This window comes from Anomaloglossus baeobatrachus, chromosome 4 (genome assembly GCF_048569485.1).
Source record: "Anomaloglossus baeobatrachus isolate aAnoBae1 chromosome 4, aAnoBae1.hap1, whole genome shotgun sequence".
NCBI classification, from domain to species: Eukaryota; Metazoa; Chordata; class Amphibia; order Anura; family Aromobatidae; genus Anomaloglossus; species Anomaloglossus baeobatrachus.
The window spans coordinates 493975308-493989893 of record NC_134356.1 but is presented as its reverse complement, the minus strand read 5'-3'; the positions used below and the strand labels follow the sequence as shown (position 1 = coordinate 493989893).

General features: G+C 49.1%; 1 protein-coding gene across 3 annotated transcripts in view; it reads left to right on the top strand.

Moving 5' to 3' along the window:
- DMXL2 (Dmx like 2) overlaps window positions 1-14586 on the top strand; it is a 315382-nt gene that overhangs the window by 163272 nt on the left and 137524 nt on the right. For all 3 annotated transcript variants that reach the window (XM_075345795.1, XM_075345794.1, XM_075345793.1), the window contains exons 19-20: window positions 16-126; window positions 1746-1915. In XM_075345795.1, coding sequence (XP_075201910.1) covers window positions 16-126; window positions 1746-1915 — 281 coding nt within the window. The remainder of the gene's footprint in view (window positions 1-15; window positions 127-1745; window positions 1916-14586) is intronic.

Sequence of the window (14586 nt, the reverse complement as noted above, 5' to 3'; positions counted from 1 at the left end):
TTTTTGCGTTTGTAGGAGGAGACAACCTTGACGAATGTGGCTTGAGGTACTTGTTGGCTATGAGGCTTCACACGTGTCTACTAACATCCCTACCTCCATTGTATCGTCTTCAACTGCTTCATCAAGGTAACATGTTTTTATATCTATATATAGAAGCTACAAGTGTTGCGGGCAGGGGACAGACCACGGCAGGGGGGCTGCTCGAGACGCTCGGATCCAGGGTCGTGGCGGTGGCTCAAGGGGAAGCCGGATCCGGGCCTGAACACCCGTCTATCGCTCACAAGTGAAAAGGGGGGGGGGGAATTGATATAGGGGAGGTTTTGTCAGTGACGCCACCCGTGGTGTGCGGTGGTTGTTGGTGACACCGCCACTGCCGCTGGGGGTGATGCCCGGGACCGATGGAGTGGGGCAGCTGGATGTTATCCCCTCCACGGGTAGGGGAGGTGTTGCCCCGGGACCCCGATACATGTGGGATGGAGCTGCGGAGCACAATCTGCAGCTTGGACCGGGTGGTATTGGTGTACTCACAGCTCCTCAATAACTTCACACAGAGTCCAGATGGTAAACCAAATTGCCAGTGACCGGTTACCTCCGGCGGGTGTGTACGGATCCCACACCCTGGTACAGCAAACAGGGGTCCCTTCCTCCTGCACTTAGTGTTTGTGTCCTTGTTGGTGACTACTCCGCATGAAACGGGGAAGTCTACGTCCGGTGATACTATGTGTTGGGAGCTGTGGCCTGCGAGAACTGACCCGTGGGATCTTAGCAGGCAATTGCGGAGCCCTATCCCCCTCGTTGGGCTTCCATCTCACTCTATCTGGGGCTCCTGTGGGACAAGACCTGAAATTTTGTCCCCAGCTGGTCAATTAGAAAGGTGCTGGAAGCTGTCCTTGCTCTAGGGTCCAGGTACCCTGTCGTGCACGGCCTCCTGACCGGATTCCCGCTGTCGATACTGGCGGGCTACAACCCTGCCCCGGTCCACTTAAGGTTTCCCGCAAACGGATCTCCGTCGCCTGTGGCCCTGTCTGCCGACTGCCACCTAGTCAGTAGTCCAGGAGCTCCAACCCCCGACTACCCTGACACTTCACACTCCTCTCACTTCCTCTCTCTCCTCAGAACTGGCTTGTTCTCTCCCATTACACCTCAGAACCCCTAGGTGGGCGTCACCATCCGCTTGGCCCCGCCCACTGATGTGTCCCTATTGTCATGGGGGGGTGACTAGGCTTTGCTGGCCGATGTTGTGTACCATGGATTTAAGGGTTGTGATGGAGGGCCAATGAGGAAGGAATCCTGCACCTGGAAGAGGGGTGCAGTCATCTGTGATACCCTGGTTTTGTTAGGGCGTCACACAAGCTTAGTCCACATCCACAAGTAGGTTATTCCTCAAGTGTCGACAGAGACTGGTAAATTAATGTGAACTATACATCCAAAAAGGCTAGTCTAGTCATTCATTTCCATTGACCTCCAGTTATTGAAGAACTGTTAATATATAAAAAATATGGTTACTATAAAATCTTAACTTCTACAAACAGAAACACCAGTGTTCACTACGTCAATATAATAATAATCATAAAATATTTATTTCCTATACAATTATTTCAAAATCCACAAAAAAATGTCACGCTAACCTGCTATTATGTCCACTTCCATAGTCGTATCCTATCTGCTTTCTTTATCGGTCCATTACATGTTGGCATGTTCATTGTGCTAATTTAATAATTTGATGTCCTTCTCTTATTTTGCAGGGTTATCCACCTGTCATTTTGCATGGGCCTTTCATTCAGAGGCTGAAGAAGAATTAATCAACATGATCCCTGCGATTCAGAAGGGTGATCCTCAGTGGTCTGAACTTAGAGCCATGGGAATTGGTTGGTGGGTGAGGAATATCAACACTCTCCGCAGATGTATAGAAAAGGTAATTACCTATTAAATGAAATCTAATTTAATATAAAATAATTAAATGTATTATCTAATAGTGTGCACTTCAATGTTTACTTCATAAAACATACTTGAACATACAGTGCTCATCATAAACAAATCACCCCCATAGATTTGTCAGAAAACCTTTAGTCTTCTGTTAGAATGAACATTTTCTATGGGATACCATAGTACAAAATACTCCCACATTGATTGGACCATTGATTCCAAACTAAATTTGTTATTTTGAACACCTACAAAATAGTTTTCTGACGACATTCTTTCAAGATCATGTTTGAAAAAATGAATAAAACTCAATGAAAGCATTACGAGCAAAGCTAAAGTTTTGTCTATAAAATTCCAATTAACAAGAAAGCGACCAAAGGTAAGTCTATTTTTACATTTAACAGGTGTCCAAGAGATAGTTGACTGTAGAGATGAGCGAACCTGGGGTTCGGTTTTGGAACTGAACACCAAATTTAGAAATCAAGGTTCGGATTTGTGTTTCGGATGCTGTACGTGCAAACAAAATTCATGCGAGCAACGCTGTGCTCATGTGCGCTTGGTGCTCAGCCCTGTGCGAGCTGCTTGCAGTGTTTGAGCGATCTCACACTGCAGGTAACAACAGCATGCTCGAATGTAGTGTGCAAAAAAAAAAAAAGTTTGAAAAAGCCCGCCCTCCCCGGAAATATTCTGCTTATGGCTGGCTGAATGTGGGCGGATACTCAAACTGCCAATCAGTGACTTGATCCAGGGTTCGGGTCAAGCTCGAGCCTGTGGAGCTAGGCTTGTTTGCTGCCAGCGAACTGAGCCTCGATAGAACTGCTCATCTCTAGTTGACTGTAAGAAAACCCCTTTGCATTTCATGCGGTCAGCAAAAGCACCACATGGTAGAGAAATGTCACAAGACCTAAGAAAGAAAATAATTTCATTACACAATGAAGATAAAGGCTACAAGAAAATCAGCAAAGCTTTACTTATCAGTTACAAGGTTGTAGCAAAATTTAACAAAGATAGAACTGCAACCAACTCACAGAAACATACAGGCTGACCACAGAACTTAATACCTAAACATGTATATCAAAAAGACTGACCTGCAAATCCAACAGGTGTGAACAGGTGCTAGCTGAAAACACAATACAACCAAAAAAATACATACAGCTGCACTCTAGGATGCTAACAACGAATAAGGGAACTCTGGTATTGCATTACTGCCATAGGAATATTTGAAAAAAAACAAAACAAAAAAACATTGCTTATATATTGACCAACGACAAGGTGATCTCTTGTATACCGGGACACTATATTGAAATGCCTCTATCTGGGTTAAAAACCTACATGTCTGGGCAAAAAGGATCCAGCTATAAAGGAGGGTGGACACAGCCTGGTTCCGCACAGACTGTAGGTTTTTAACTTGGATAGTGGCATTTCAAGTTAGGGTTCCGGTATATAAGAGATCACCTTGTCATTGGTTACTTGGCTCACATGTATTGGCCAATACATAAGCTAAGTATCTCTTTTTTTCAAATATTCCTACCGTGTTTCCCCGAAAATAAGACCTCCCCAGAAAATAAGACATCCTAGGAGTTTTCAGGGAAGCTTTAATATAAGACATCCCCTGAAAATAAGACATAGCTGCGGTCAATAATGAATTGTCATGCAGCGGTGAAAGAGTTAAAGACACTGCAGGACACTTCATTATAGTTAAAATACCATAATAATCCATTAGGCATTAAACATAATCTCAATTATGAAAGAACCACGGAAAAAGCAAAAGGGTTTAAACCGTGGAGAGGTGTGCACACCACAGGCAGCAATCAAAAACAGGAGGACAAAGTGGCTAATATGCAAAGAATTACAAATATTTATTCAATAGTATACAAAACATTACAAAAATATCGTGGAGAAGAAGAGCAAGACATGACAAAAAACTGGCATCATGGATGGTAAAGCAGTTACTACAAAGGGCTGCACTGAAGGCTGAAATGGTACAATGCCATATAGTCACAGTATAAGTATATAACCAATCACAAAAACATACCCAGTGCAGCCGAAATAAGAGGTAATAAAGTGCCAGTAGTGCAGAGGACAGAGGTCTGGATACCCCCCTAGGAAGGGTAACGCGCGTTTCGCGTGACAAGAGTAACACGCTTCATCAGACCGTGAGGGATATGAATTTCTCCGTTGCCGGAAGTACTAAATGGGCCAGGTGACCCATCACATGATCGTCGTTAACCAATGAATGGTAAGAAGGTCGGCGCATGCGCGGTCGGCACAGGCGGCCGGGGATGCGCGTACAGCGTCAGGCAGGGCGCGCACGAGAGGGGGCGTAGCTCCCAGTCCTGCACGCCGTTACCAAGGAGACGCCGTCGGGCAAGCCGGGACGCCAAGCGCGGACCACGCATGCGCACAATTACACCATCCACGTCGGGAAGGTAACAACTGGAGATAATTTTTACTCAGTATATAAATATAGATAGTGTCCGCCAGGTGCCAAAAATAGGTCATATAGAAACATATAACAATAAATCCAAAGAGTAAGATTAAAATACAATAATCGGCAGATGTTAGATATCCATGGCGAGCACACATGCAGGCGTAAAAACTCCGAAGTGGATTCTTCAGATCGACAGTGGTGGTTACATGCTGGTCACGTGGAACGGAGAAAAAGAACTATAGAAAAAATGTGAAAATAAGAAAAATTATATTAAAAAACAGTATAAAAACATATAAAATTCTGGAACAAATGCCGGCGGGTGAAAAACAGGCAGATGTTCCCGAACGGGAAAAGGGGGGGGGGGGGAAAGGGGAGAGACTACAAGAAAGGGGCAAAGCTAAGGGACTCATTCAGGCCAGCTGGGGTCATAGAGCCCAAGATGGTAATCCACTTAGTTTCCTTTTGGGCAAGGATTTTCCTAACATTGCCACCCCTGCTGCCGACATGAATTACATCTATACCCTTAATCCTAAGGGACTTGCTATTGCAGTCATGATGACTACGGAAATGTCGGGGCAGGGTTTTAAGGGTGGAAGTATCCACCACCGTCTTGGCCGCACCAATGTCCCTCACATGTTCACGGATCCTGATTCGGAGTTCCCGTGAAGTAAGACCTATGTAGACCTTCGGACAGCCGCAAGTGGCATAATAAACCACATTCGAGGTCGCACAGGAAACGTAACACCTGATGTCAAAAGTGCGGCTGCCATCTACAGTTGTGAAGGTCTTGAACGGCTGCACTGGGTATGTTTGTGATTGGTTATATACTTATACTGTGACTATATGGCATTGTACCATTTCAGCCTTCAGTGCAGCCCTTTGTAGTAACTGCTTTACCATCCATGATGCCAGTTTTTTGTCATGTCTTGCTCTTCTTCTCCACGATATTTTTGTAATGTTTTGTATACTATTGAATAAATATTTGTAATTCTTTGCATATTAGCCACTTTGTCCTCCTGTTTTTGACACTTCATTATAGGCAGCGGGCACTCCCAGAAGAGAGAAGACAGAAGAAAGAAGACCCCCGATCATACTCACCAGAAGCCGACCGGGAGCAGGTGAACGCATCAAGGTCCTGCAGCGGCGGAACACACACACACGCACACACATAAGAACAGACACACACACATCAGATCACACTCACTCACTCTCACACACACCTCACACACACATCAGATCGCATCCACACACTCACAACATCCAGTGATATCGCTTGCTTCTCGGCGGCGATACTGTGCGTGCAGGGACCTTCCAGGACCTGCCGGAGGATCACATGGCCGGAAGCATGTGGTATCTCCGGATGTTGTGAGTGTGTGAGCGCGTATGTGCGATATCGTCAGTGTGTGTGTGAGTGTATGCGATCGGATGTGTGCGTGTATGCTGTCTGATGTGTGAGTGTGTTCTGATGTGTGAGTGTGTGTGTGTGTGAGTGTATGCAATCAGATCTGTGAGTGTGGGCAGAAGGCAGAGGAGCACGGCGTGCAGCACAGCTGCTGGGACCGCCCACCGGAGGGCACAGGGAGAAGTGGGGTGTGTGTGAGTGTATGCGATCAGATGTGTGTGTGTGTATACTGTCTGATGTGTGAACGTAAGCGATCGGATCTGTGAGTGTCGGCAGGAGACAGAGGAGCACGGCGTGCAGCACAGCTGCTGGGATCGTGGGGTGGGTGGGAAGAAGTTGGGTGGGTGTGTGTTTTTGTGTGAGTGAGTGTGATCTGATGTGTATGTATGTGTGTGTGTGTGTGTGTGTGTGTGTGTGTGTGTGTGTGTGATCTGATGTCAGCCAGATGCAGGGGAGGCGTGCAGCGTACCTGCTGGGAGATCACAGAAGAATCTGGGAGCCATACAGACGCCCTGGGCTGGTAAGTATGACGATCCTGGGATGGGGGGTCTGCTTTTTGTGGGGGGTAAACTTACCCCCAACCATGTCTCCTCGAGAATAAGACACCCCCTGAAAATAAGACATAGTGCTTTTTTAGGGCAAGAAAAAATATAAGACTGTGTCTTATTTTCGGGGAAATAGGGTACAGTAGTAATGCAATACCAGAGTTCCCTTATTCAATGTTAGTATTTTAGAGTGCAACACGTAAACAGGAGCGTCTTCTGATGAGAAAGGTCACTGCAGCTGGATAAAGAACTAGACCAAGGTGAATGTTTCCCATGACACAATACGTCATGCACTGCAGAGGAATGGCGTGCATGGGTGTCTTCTATGAAGGAAGCCTCTCCTAAAGTCCATATACAAGGAAAAACATCTATAATATGCCAGGGTCCATGCTAAAAAATGAAGGCTACTGGGAGTGATGAGACCACAATAAATGTTTTATGTTATGTTAAACTGATGTCTTCAAAATGTATGGCATCACAAAAGAGAAGAGTACAAAGAAAAATGCATGGAGACTGCAGTGAGACATGGTGGAGGCAGTGTCCTTTTGTGGGGCTGCATGAGCGCTGCTGGTGTCGGGAAGCTATATTTTATTGATGGTATCATGAATTCACAGATGTGCTGCTCTATATTGAAAGAGAAGATGCTAGTATTATTCTGTGCCCTTGGTAAATGTGCACTTTTCCAAAATGATAATCTACCAAAACACAAATCTAAGGCCACCATGGTATTTCTAAAGAACAGAGTGAAAGTGATTCAGAGGCCAAATATGTTTCCTGATCTGAATCCAAGCACACATCTATGGGGTGTTCTGAAGAGAGAAATTGAATGGAAAAAGATAGATGTTGTTATATGTCGCCTACTTGTTCTCTCCATGCCTAGAAGACTTGGTGCTGTCATACAAAACACTAGATATAATAGTTTATGATGTGGGGTAAACTCATTTTTTATCAACTAATTTGAATAAAACAGAAGATTTCTTTGTCGCTCCATTGGGAGACCCAGACAATTGGGTGTATAGCTTCTGCCTCCGGAGGCCACACAAAGTATTACACTTTAAAAAGTGTAACCCCTCCCCTCTGCCTATACACCCTCCCGTGGATCACGGGCTCCTCAGTTTTATGCTTTGTGTGGAAGGAGGCACACATCCACTCATGCATTCTCATATTAGTTATGTCGGTTGGAAGAAAAGAGGGCCCCCACGGGGCCCCCGGCATGTTCCCTTCTCACCCCACTATGTCGGCGGTGTTGTTAAGGTTGAGGTACCCATTGCGGGTACAAAGGCCGGAGCCTCATGCCGTTTCCTTCACCATCCCTTAGCTGCTCTGGGAGAAGTGGGATCCTGAACGGTCATCCAGTTGCTGGGACCGTGCTCCCTCCGCAGCCCCTGTGGGAATCTGCCGGGCCGGAGTCTATTCAACCTCAGGGACCGGGCCCTGCAACTCTAAGGTACTCTGTGTCCCCATTGGGGAATGTGCAGGAGCGCACCTTCTTCCCGGACGCTGCGGCAGCTGCTGGATTGTGAAGACCGGCGGACTTCCGCGCCGACCGTGCCTGCTTGTCGGGCGCGGTCTCAAATTTAGTCCCCGGCTTCATCACGGCCTAGTCGCAAAAATCCCGCCCCCGGGCCTGCCTGTCGGGGGTAAGGGCGGGACTGCCGACCTGACGTCGGATGTGAGGGCTGGAGCATCCTGCATGTTTCCTCCCCCCTCACTGATCACTGTGGGGACCCCAGATTCCCGCACTTTCCTGGCGCCGCCCACGGCTCCACTCCTCCCCTGAGATCTCCGGCAGCCATTTTTTGGGCATTCTGCCGGTGGAGGATTCTCAGGAACAGCTCTGCAGCTCCAGGGGACCTAAAGCTGGGAATCTGGAGGCACACACTCCGCTTGTTAGCGGTCGGTAAGCCACACCGGTCACCCGGTGCTGGTCCCCCCTAGGGTGCCGGAATAGATACGTATTTATATATATATTTCTGTTCAGTCGGGCTGTATACCCTGTTTTTGCCCATATACCCTCAGTGATCATTCTCCTAGGAGACAACAGCATGTCGTCCACAAGGAGCAAAGCTGTTAAGGCACAGGGGTTTTTTGCGGCCTGTACCTCTTGTGGGGCTACGTTACCTGCGGGTTCCACCTACCCTCACTGTGAGCAATGCTCGACCCCTGTTTCACTTGCTCAGCCGGAGCCTCGGTCACTAGTGGACCCCCCGGCTCATGTAGACCCCCCCTGCTCCCCCTGTCCAGGTGCCAGGGACAGAGTTCTCCTCTTTTGCTGAGAAACTCTCTGAGTCATTTTCACAATCCATGGCTCAGTCTATGGACAAATGGTCTGCCAAGCTGCTAGAAGCTTTGCAGTCCAGACCGGTCCTTACACAGGCCCCGGCCCCTGTTGGATCGTCACCTCCAGGCCCCTCTCGGTCCGAGCCGCAGCGCGCTCCCAGGTTGGGCCCTAGGTCCCACACGGAGGACTCCTGCCAGGACCACAGTCCTAGACGGGCTAAGCGGGCTCGCTGGGAATCTTCCCCGACTTCTTCACGCTGCTCGGGTTCCCAGCTTGAGGACTCTCTGGAGGACGAGGCGGACGTCGCAGCTCAGGGCTCTGACCCTGACGTCGCCCTTAACCTTGATACACCTGAGGGGGACGCATTAGTGAATGATCTTATCTCGTCCATCAACCAGGTGTTGGATCTCTCTCCCCCGCCTCCTACTGTGGAGGAGTCGGCGTCTCAGCAGGAGAAACACCAGTTTCGGTTCCCCAAACGTACACGCAGTGCGTTCTTCGATCACTCTAACTTCAGAGACGCTGTCCAGAAGCCCAGAGCGGTTCCGGACAAGCGCTTTACTAAGCGCCTCACTGACACGCGTTACTCCTTCCCCACTGAAGTCGTTAAGGGGTGGGCTCAATGTCCCAAGGTGGATCCTCCAGTCTCTAGATTGGCGGCTAGATCTGTGGTATCGGTGGCAGATGGCTCATCACTAAAGGATGCCACTGACAGGCAGATAGAGCTCCTGGTGAAGTCCATCTATGAGGCCACGGGCGCGTCTTTTGCCCCGGTCTTTGCAGCCGTGTGGGCACTCCAAGCTATCTCGGCTTGTCTGACTGAGATTAATGCTGTCACGCGTAATTCTGCTCCGCAAGTTGCGTCTTTGACCTCTCAAGCGTCAACCTTTTCATCCTACGCCATGAACGCAGTCCTGGACTCTGCTAGCTGTACAGCTGTAGCATCCGCTAACTCTGTGGCAGTCCGCAGGGCCATGTGGCTGCGCGAGTGGAAGGCAGACTCGGCCTCCAAGAGGTTCTTAACCGGTTTGCCGTTTGCTGGCGAACGCTTGTTTGGCGAACGACTGGATGAGATTATTAAGGAATCAGAGGGAAAGGACTCATCCTTACCCCAGTCCAGACCTAAGAGACCTCAACAACGGAAAATCCAATCGAGGTTTCGGTCCTTTCGTCCCTCCGCCAAGCCCCAATCCTCTTCGTCCAGCAGGCAGGAGAAAGGCCAGAGGAACTCCTATGCGTGGCGGTCCAAGTCACGCCCCCAAAAGGCCGCAGGAGGTACTGCCTCCAAGGCGGCCTCCTCATGACTCTCGGCATCCCCTAACCGCATCCTCGGTCGGTGGCAGGCTCTCCCGCTTTGGCGACGCCTGGTGGCCACATGTTCAAGACCGATGGGTGAGAGACATTCTGTCTCACGGTTACAGGATAGAGTTCAGCTCCCGTCCTGCGGCTCGTTTCTTCAGAACCTCTCCGCCCCCCGCTCAGGCTGACGCACTTTTTCAGGCGGTGGACGCTCTGAAGACAGAAGGAGTTGTGACGCCCGTTCCCCTTCAGGAACGTGGTCGCGGCTTTTACTCCAACTTGTTCGTGGTGCCAAAAAAGGACGGATCATTTTGTCCCGTTCTGGACCTCAAACTGCTCAACAGACGTGATGTGAGATGTGAGAACCAGACGGTTTCGGATGGAATCTCTCCGCTCGGTCATCGCCTCGATGTCACAAGGAGACTTCCTAGCATCGATCGACATCAAAGATGCTTATCTCCACGTGCCGATCGCACCCGAACATCAACGCTTCTTGCGTTTCGCCATCAGGGACGAACACCTTCAGTTCGTGGCATTGCCTTTCGGCCTGGCGACAGCCCCACGGGTTTTCACCAAAGTCATGGCATCCGTCGTGGCGGTCCTACACTCTCAGGGCCACTCGGTGATTCCCTACCTAGACGATCTCCTAGTCAGGGCCCCTTCTCGGGTGGCGTGTCAACACAGCCTTACAGTCGCTCTGACGACTCTCCAGCAGTTTGGGTGGATCATCAACTTCCCAAAATCCAAGTTGACACCGACCCAATCACTGACTTACCTCGGGATGGAGTTTCATACACAGTCAGCGGTAGTCAAGCTACCGCGAGACAAACAGCTTTCTCTGCAGGCAGGGGTGCAATCACTTCTTCGGAGTCAGTCACACCCCTTAAGGCGCCTCATGCACTTCCTGGGGAAGATGGTGGCAGCGATGGAGGCAGTGCCGTTCGCGCAATTCCATCTACGGCAGCTCCAATGGGACATTCTCCGCAAATGGGACAGGAGGTCGTCTTCCCTCGACAGGAACGTCTCTCTTTCCCTTGCAACCAAGACGTCACTTCAGTGGTGGCTCCTTCCCAATTCTCTATCGCAGGGAAAATCCTTCCTACCCCCAACCTGGGCTGTGGTCACCACGGACGCGAGCCTGTCAGGGTGGGGAGCGGTTTTTCTCCACCACAGGGCTCAGGGAACCTGGACTCCCATAGAGTCTTCCCTTCAGATCAATGTTCTGGAAATAAGGGCAGTGTATCTAGCCCTATTGGATTTTCAGCGGTGGCTGGAGGGCAGGCAGATCCGTATCCAGTCGGACAACACCACTGCTGTCGCATACATCAACCACCAAGGCGGCACTCGCAGTCGTCAAGCCTTCCAGGAAGTCTGGCGGATTCTGCAGTGGGTGGAAGCCACAGCCTCCACCATCTCCGCAGTTCACATCCCTGGCGTAGAAAACTGGGAAGCAGATTTTCTCAGTCAGGGCATGGATGCGGGGGAATGGTCTCTGCACCCAGAAGTGTTTCGAGAGATCTGTCGCCGCTGGGGAACGCCGGACGTCGATCTCATGGCGTCACGGCACAACAACAAAGTCCCGGCATTCATGGCTCGGTCTCAGGATCACAGAGCTCTGGCGGCGGACGCGTTAGTTCAGGACTGGTCGCAGTTCCGACTGCCTTATGTGTTTCCTCCTCTGGCGATGCTGCCCAGAGTGTTATGCAAGATCAGGTCCGACTGCCGTCGCGCCATTCTCGTCGCTCCAGACTGGCCCAGGCGGGCGTGGTACCCGGATCTGTGGCATCTCACGGTGGGTCAGCCGTGGGCGCTTCCAGACCGCCCGGACTTGCTGTCACAAGGGCCATTTTTCCATCTGAATTCTGTGGCCCTCAACCTGACTGTGTGGCCATTGAGTCCTGGCTCCTAGCGTCTTCAGGGTTATCTCAGGATGTCATTGCCACCATGAGACAGGCCAGGAAGCCAACGTCCACCAAGATCTATTACAGGTCTTGGCAAATCTTCTTATCCTGGTGCTCTGATAACGGTTTCTCTCCATGGCCGTTTGCCTTACCCACTTTTCTTTCATTCCTCCAATCCGGAATGGACAAGGGTTTGTCACTCGGCTCTCTCAAGGGCCAAGTATCGGCGCTCTCCGTATTTTTTCAAAAGCGTCTAGCCAGGCTTCCGCAGGTCCGCACGTTCCTGCAGGGAGTTTGCCACATAGTCCCACCTTACAAGCGTCCGCTGGAGCCCTGGGATCTTAACAGGGTGCTAACGGCTCTTCAGATACCACCTTTCGAGCTGCTGCGGGATGTCTCTTTATCACGTCTTTCGCAAAAGGTGGCCTTTCTAGTGGCAATTACATCACTCCGGAGAGTGTCTGAGCTTGCAGCGCTATCATGCAAAACCCCCTTCCTGGTGTTTCACCAGGATAAGGTGGTTCTGCGTCCGGTTCCGGAATTTCTCCCTAAGGTGGTATCTACTTTTCATCTCAATCAGGATATCTCCTTACCTTCATTTTGCCCTAATCCAATTCACCAATGTGAAAAGGATTCGCACTCTTTGGATCTGGTGAGAGCACTCCGGCTCTACGTGTCTTGCACGGCGCCCCTGCGTCGTTCAGATGCGCTCTTTGTCCTTGTCGCTGGCCAGCGTAAGGGTTCGCAGGCTTCCAAGTCAACCTTGGCTCGGTGGATCAAGGAACCGATTCTCGAAGCCTACCGTTCTTCTGGGCTTCCGCTTCCTTCAGGGCTGAAAGCCCATTCTACCAGAGCCGTGGGTGCGTCCTGGGCATTGCGGCACAGGGCTACGGCTCAGCAGGTGTGTCAGGCAGCGACGTGGTCTAGTCTGCACACTTTCACGAAACACTATCAAGTGCATACCTATGCTTCGGCAGACGCCAGTCTAGGTAGGCGAGTCCTTCAGGCGGCGGTTGCCCACCTGTAAGAGGAGGGCCGTTTCGGCTCTTGTTATTGAGGTATTCTTTTACCCACCCAGGGACTGCTTTTGGACGTCCCAATTGTCTGGGTCTCCCAATGGAGCGACAAAGAAGAAGGGAATTTTGTTTACTTACCGTAAATTCCTTTTCTTCTAGCTCCTATTGGGAGACCCAGCACCCGCCCCTGTTCCCTTCGGGCTGGTTGTTCTTTTGTGTACACATGTTGTTCATATTGAATTGTTCATTTGGTTCATGGTTCAGTTCTCCGAACATCCTTCGGATTGAATTTACCCTAGACCAATTTATAAGTTTTCTCCTTCCTGCTTTTGCACCAAAACTGAGGAGCCCGTGATCCACGGGAGGGTGTATAGGCAGAGGGGAGGGGTTACACTTTTTAAAGTGTAATACTTTGTGTGGCCTCCGGAGGCAGAAGCTATACACCCAATTGCCTGGGTCTCCCAATAGGAGCTAGAAGAAAAGGAATTTACGGTAAGTAAACAAAATTCCCTTCTTTGTAATGAAAGTTATCAACCTTTCATGTTATGGGTTAAAAAATGTTCTATGAAACTCAGTCTTGTCAGCATCTTGCAAATCGTTCTTGTGTTCAGAGAGATATCGATTAAAATCTTAATTTTCAAATGTGTACTCATTTCTGCTGAGTACTGTACACTATATGGCACGAGTATTGGGAGCTTTTATTACGTCCTACTCTAAATCCATAGGCATTAATATAGATCTCCACTTTGGAGCTTTCACTCTTCTGGGAAGGCTTTCCCAATATATTGGAGTGTGTCTGGGAATTTTTACCCATTCATCCAGATGACCATTGGTGAGGTCAGACACTGATATTGGACAAGAAGGCCTGTCTTGCGGTCTCCATTCATGGTTTGATGTGGTTGAGGTTAGGGCTCTGTGTGGTCAGTCACATTCTCAGACACAAGACTCGGCCAACCATGCCTTTATGGACCTTGCTTTGTACACTGGGGCACTGTCATGCTGGAACAGAAAATGGCCTTCCCCAAACTGTTTTCCCAAAGTTAGAAACTTACAATTGTCTAAAATGTTTTGGTATGCTGAAGTATTAAGATTTCACTCCACTGAATTAAGGAGCCTGGGCCAAGCCCTGAAAACCAACCCTGTAGCATTATCTTTCCTACATCAGAGGTTACAGTGCTGTCAGGCAGATAATGTTCTCCTGGATATCACCACATTACACACGTATCCCTCAGACTTCCCGATAGAAAAGCATGATTTTACACTCTACAGTACGCGTTTCTACTTCTCCAGAGTCCAGTGGTGTTGGCTTTACATCTCTCCATCCAATGCTTGGCATTGTGCTTGATGATGAACACATGTAACCTTCAATGTGCAGGAAAAAATCAAGTGAAAAAAATTTCTGTGGATCAGTTTCTGTCTGAAACCACATTAAAATTGGAAAAGCTATAATTCAGAGCAATTTAAAAACTGCAAACCTATACAGTAGTGGGGTGATTGAGGGTCAAAACCCTGTGATCCCAGTGTCATTTTTCCCCAAAATAAAGCTGTCATATAAAATATAGGATGCAGTTTTGAAATCCACAGTTTAGAAAGACAGGCAACTAGATTTCACATGGGATGTAAGGGCTCAATGAGAGGTTGGAAAAGTTGGATTTGTTTAGCTTAGAAAAAAAAAGATATCTCAAAGGAGATCTCATTTATATGTATAAATACGTGTGTGGTCAATATAAAGGACTGTCACATAACTTATTCCTCCCAAAGACAATACTAAGGACCAGGGGATATGGA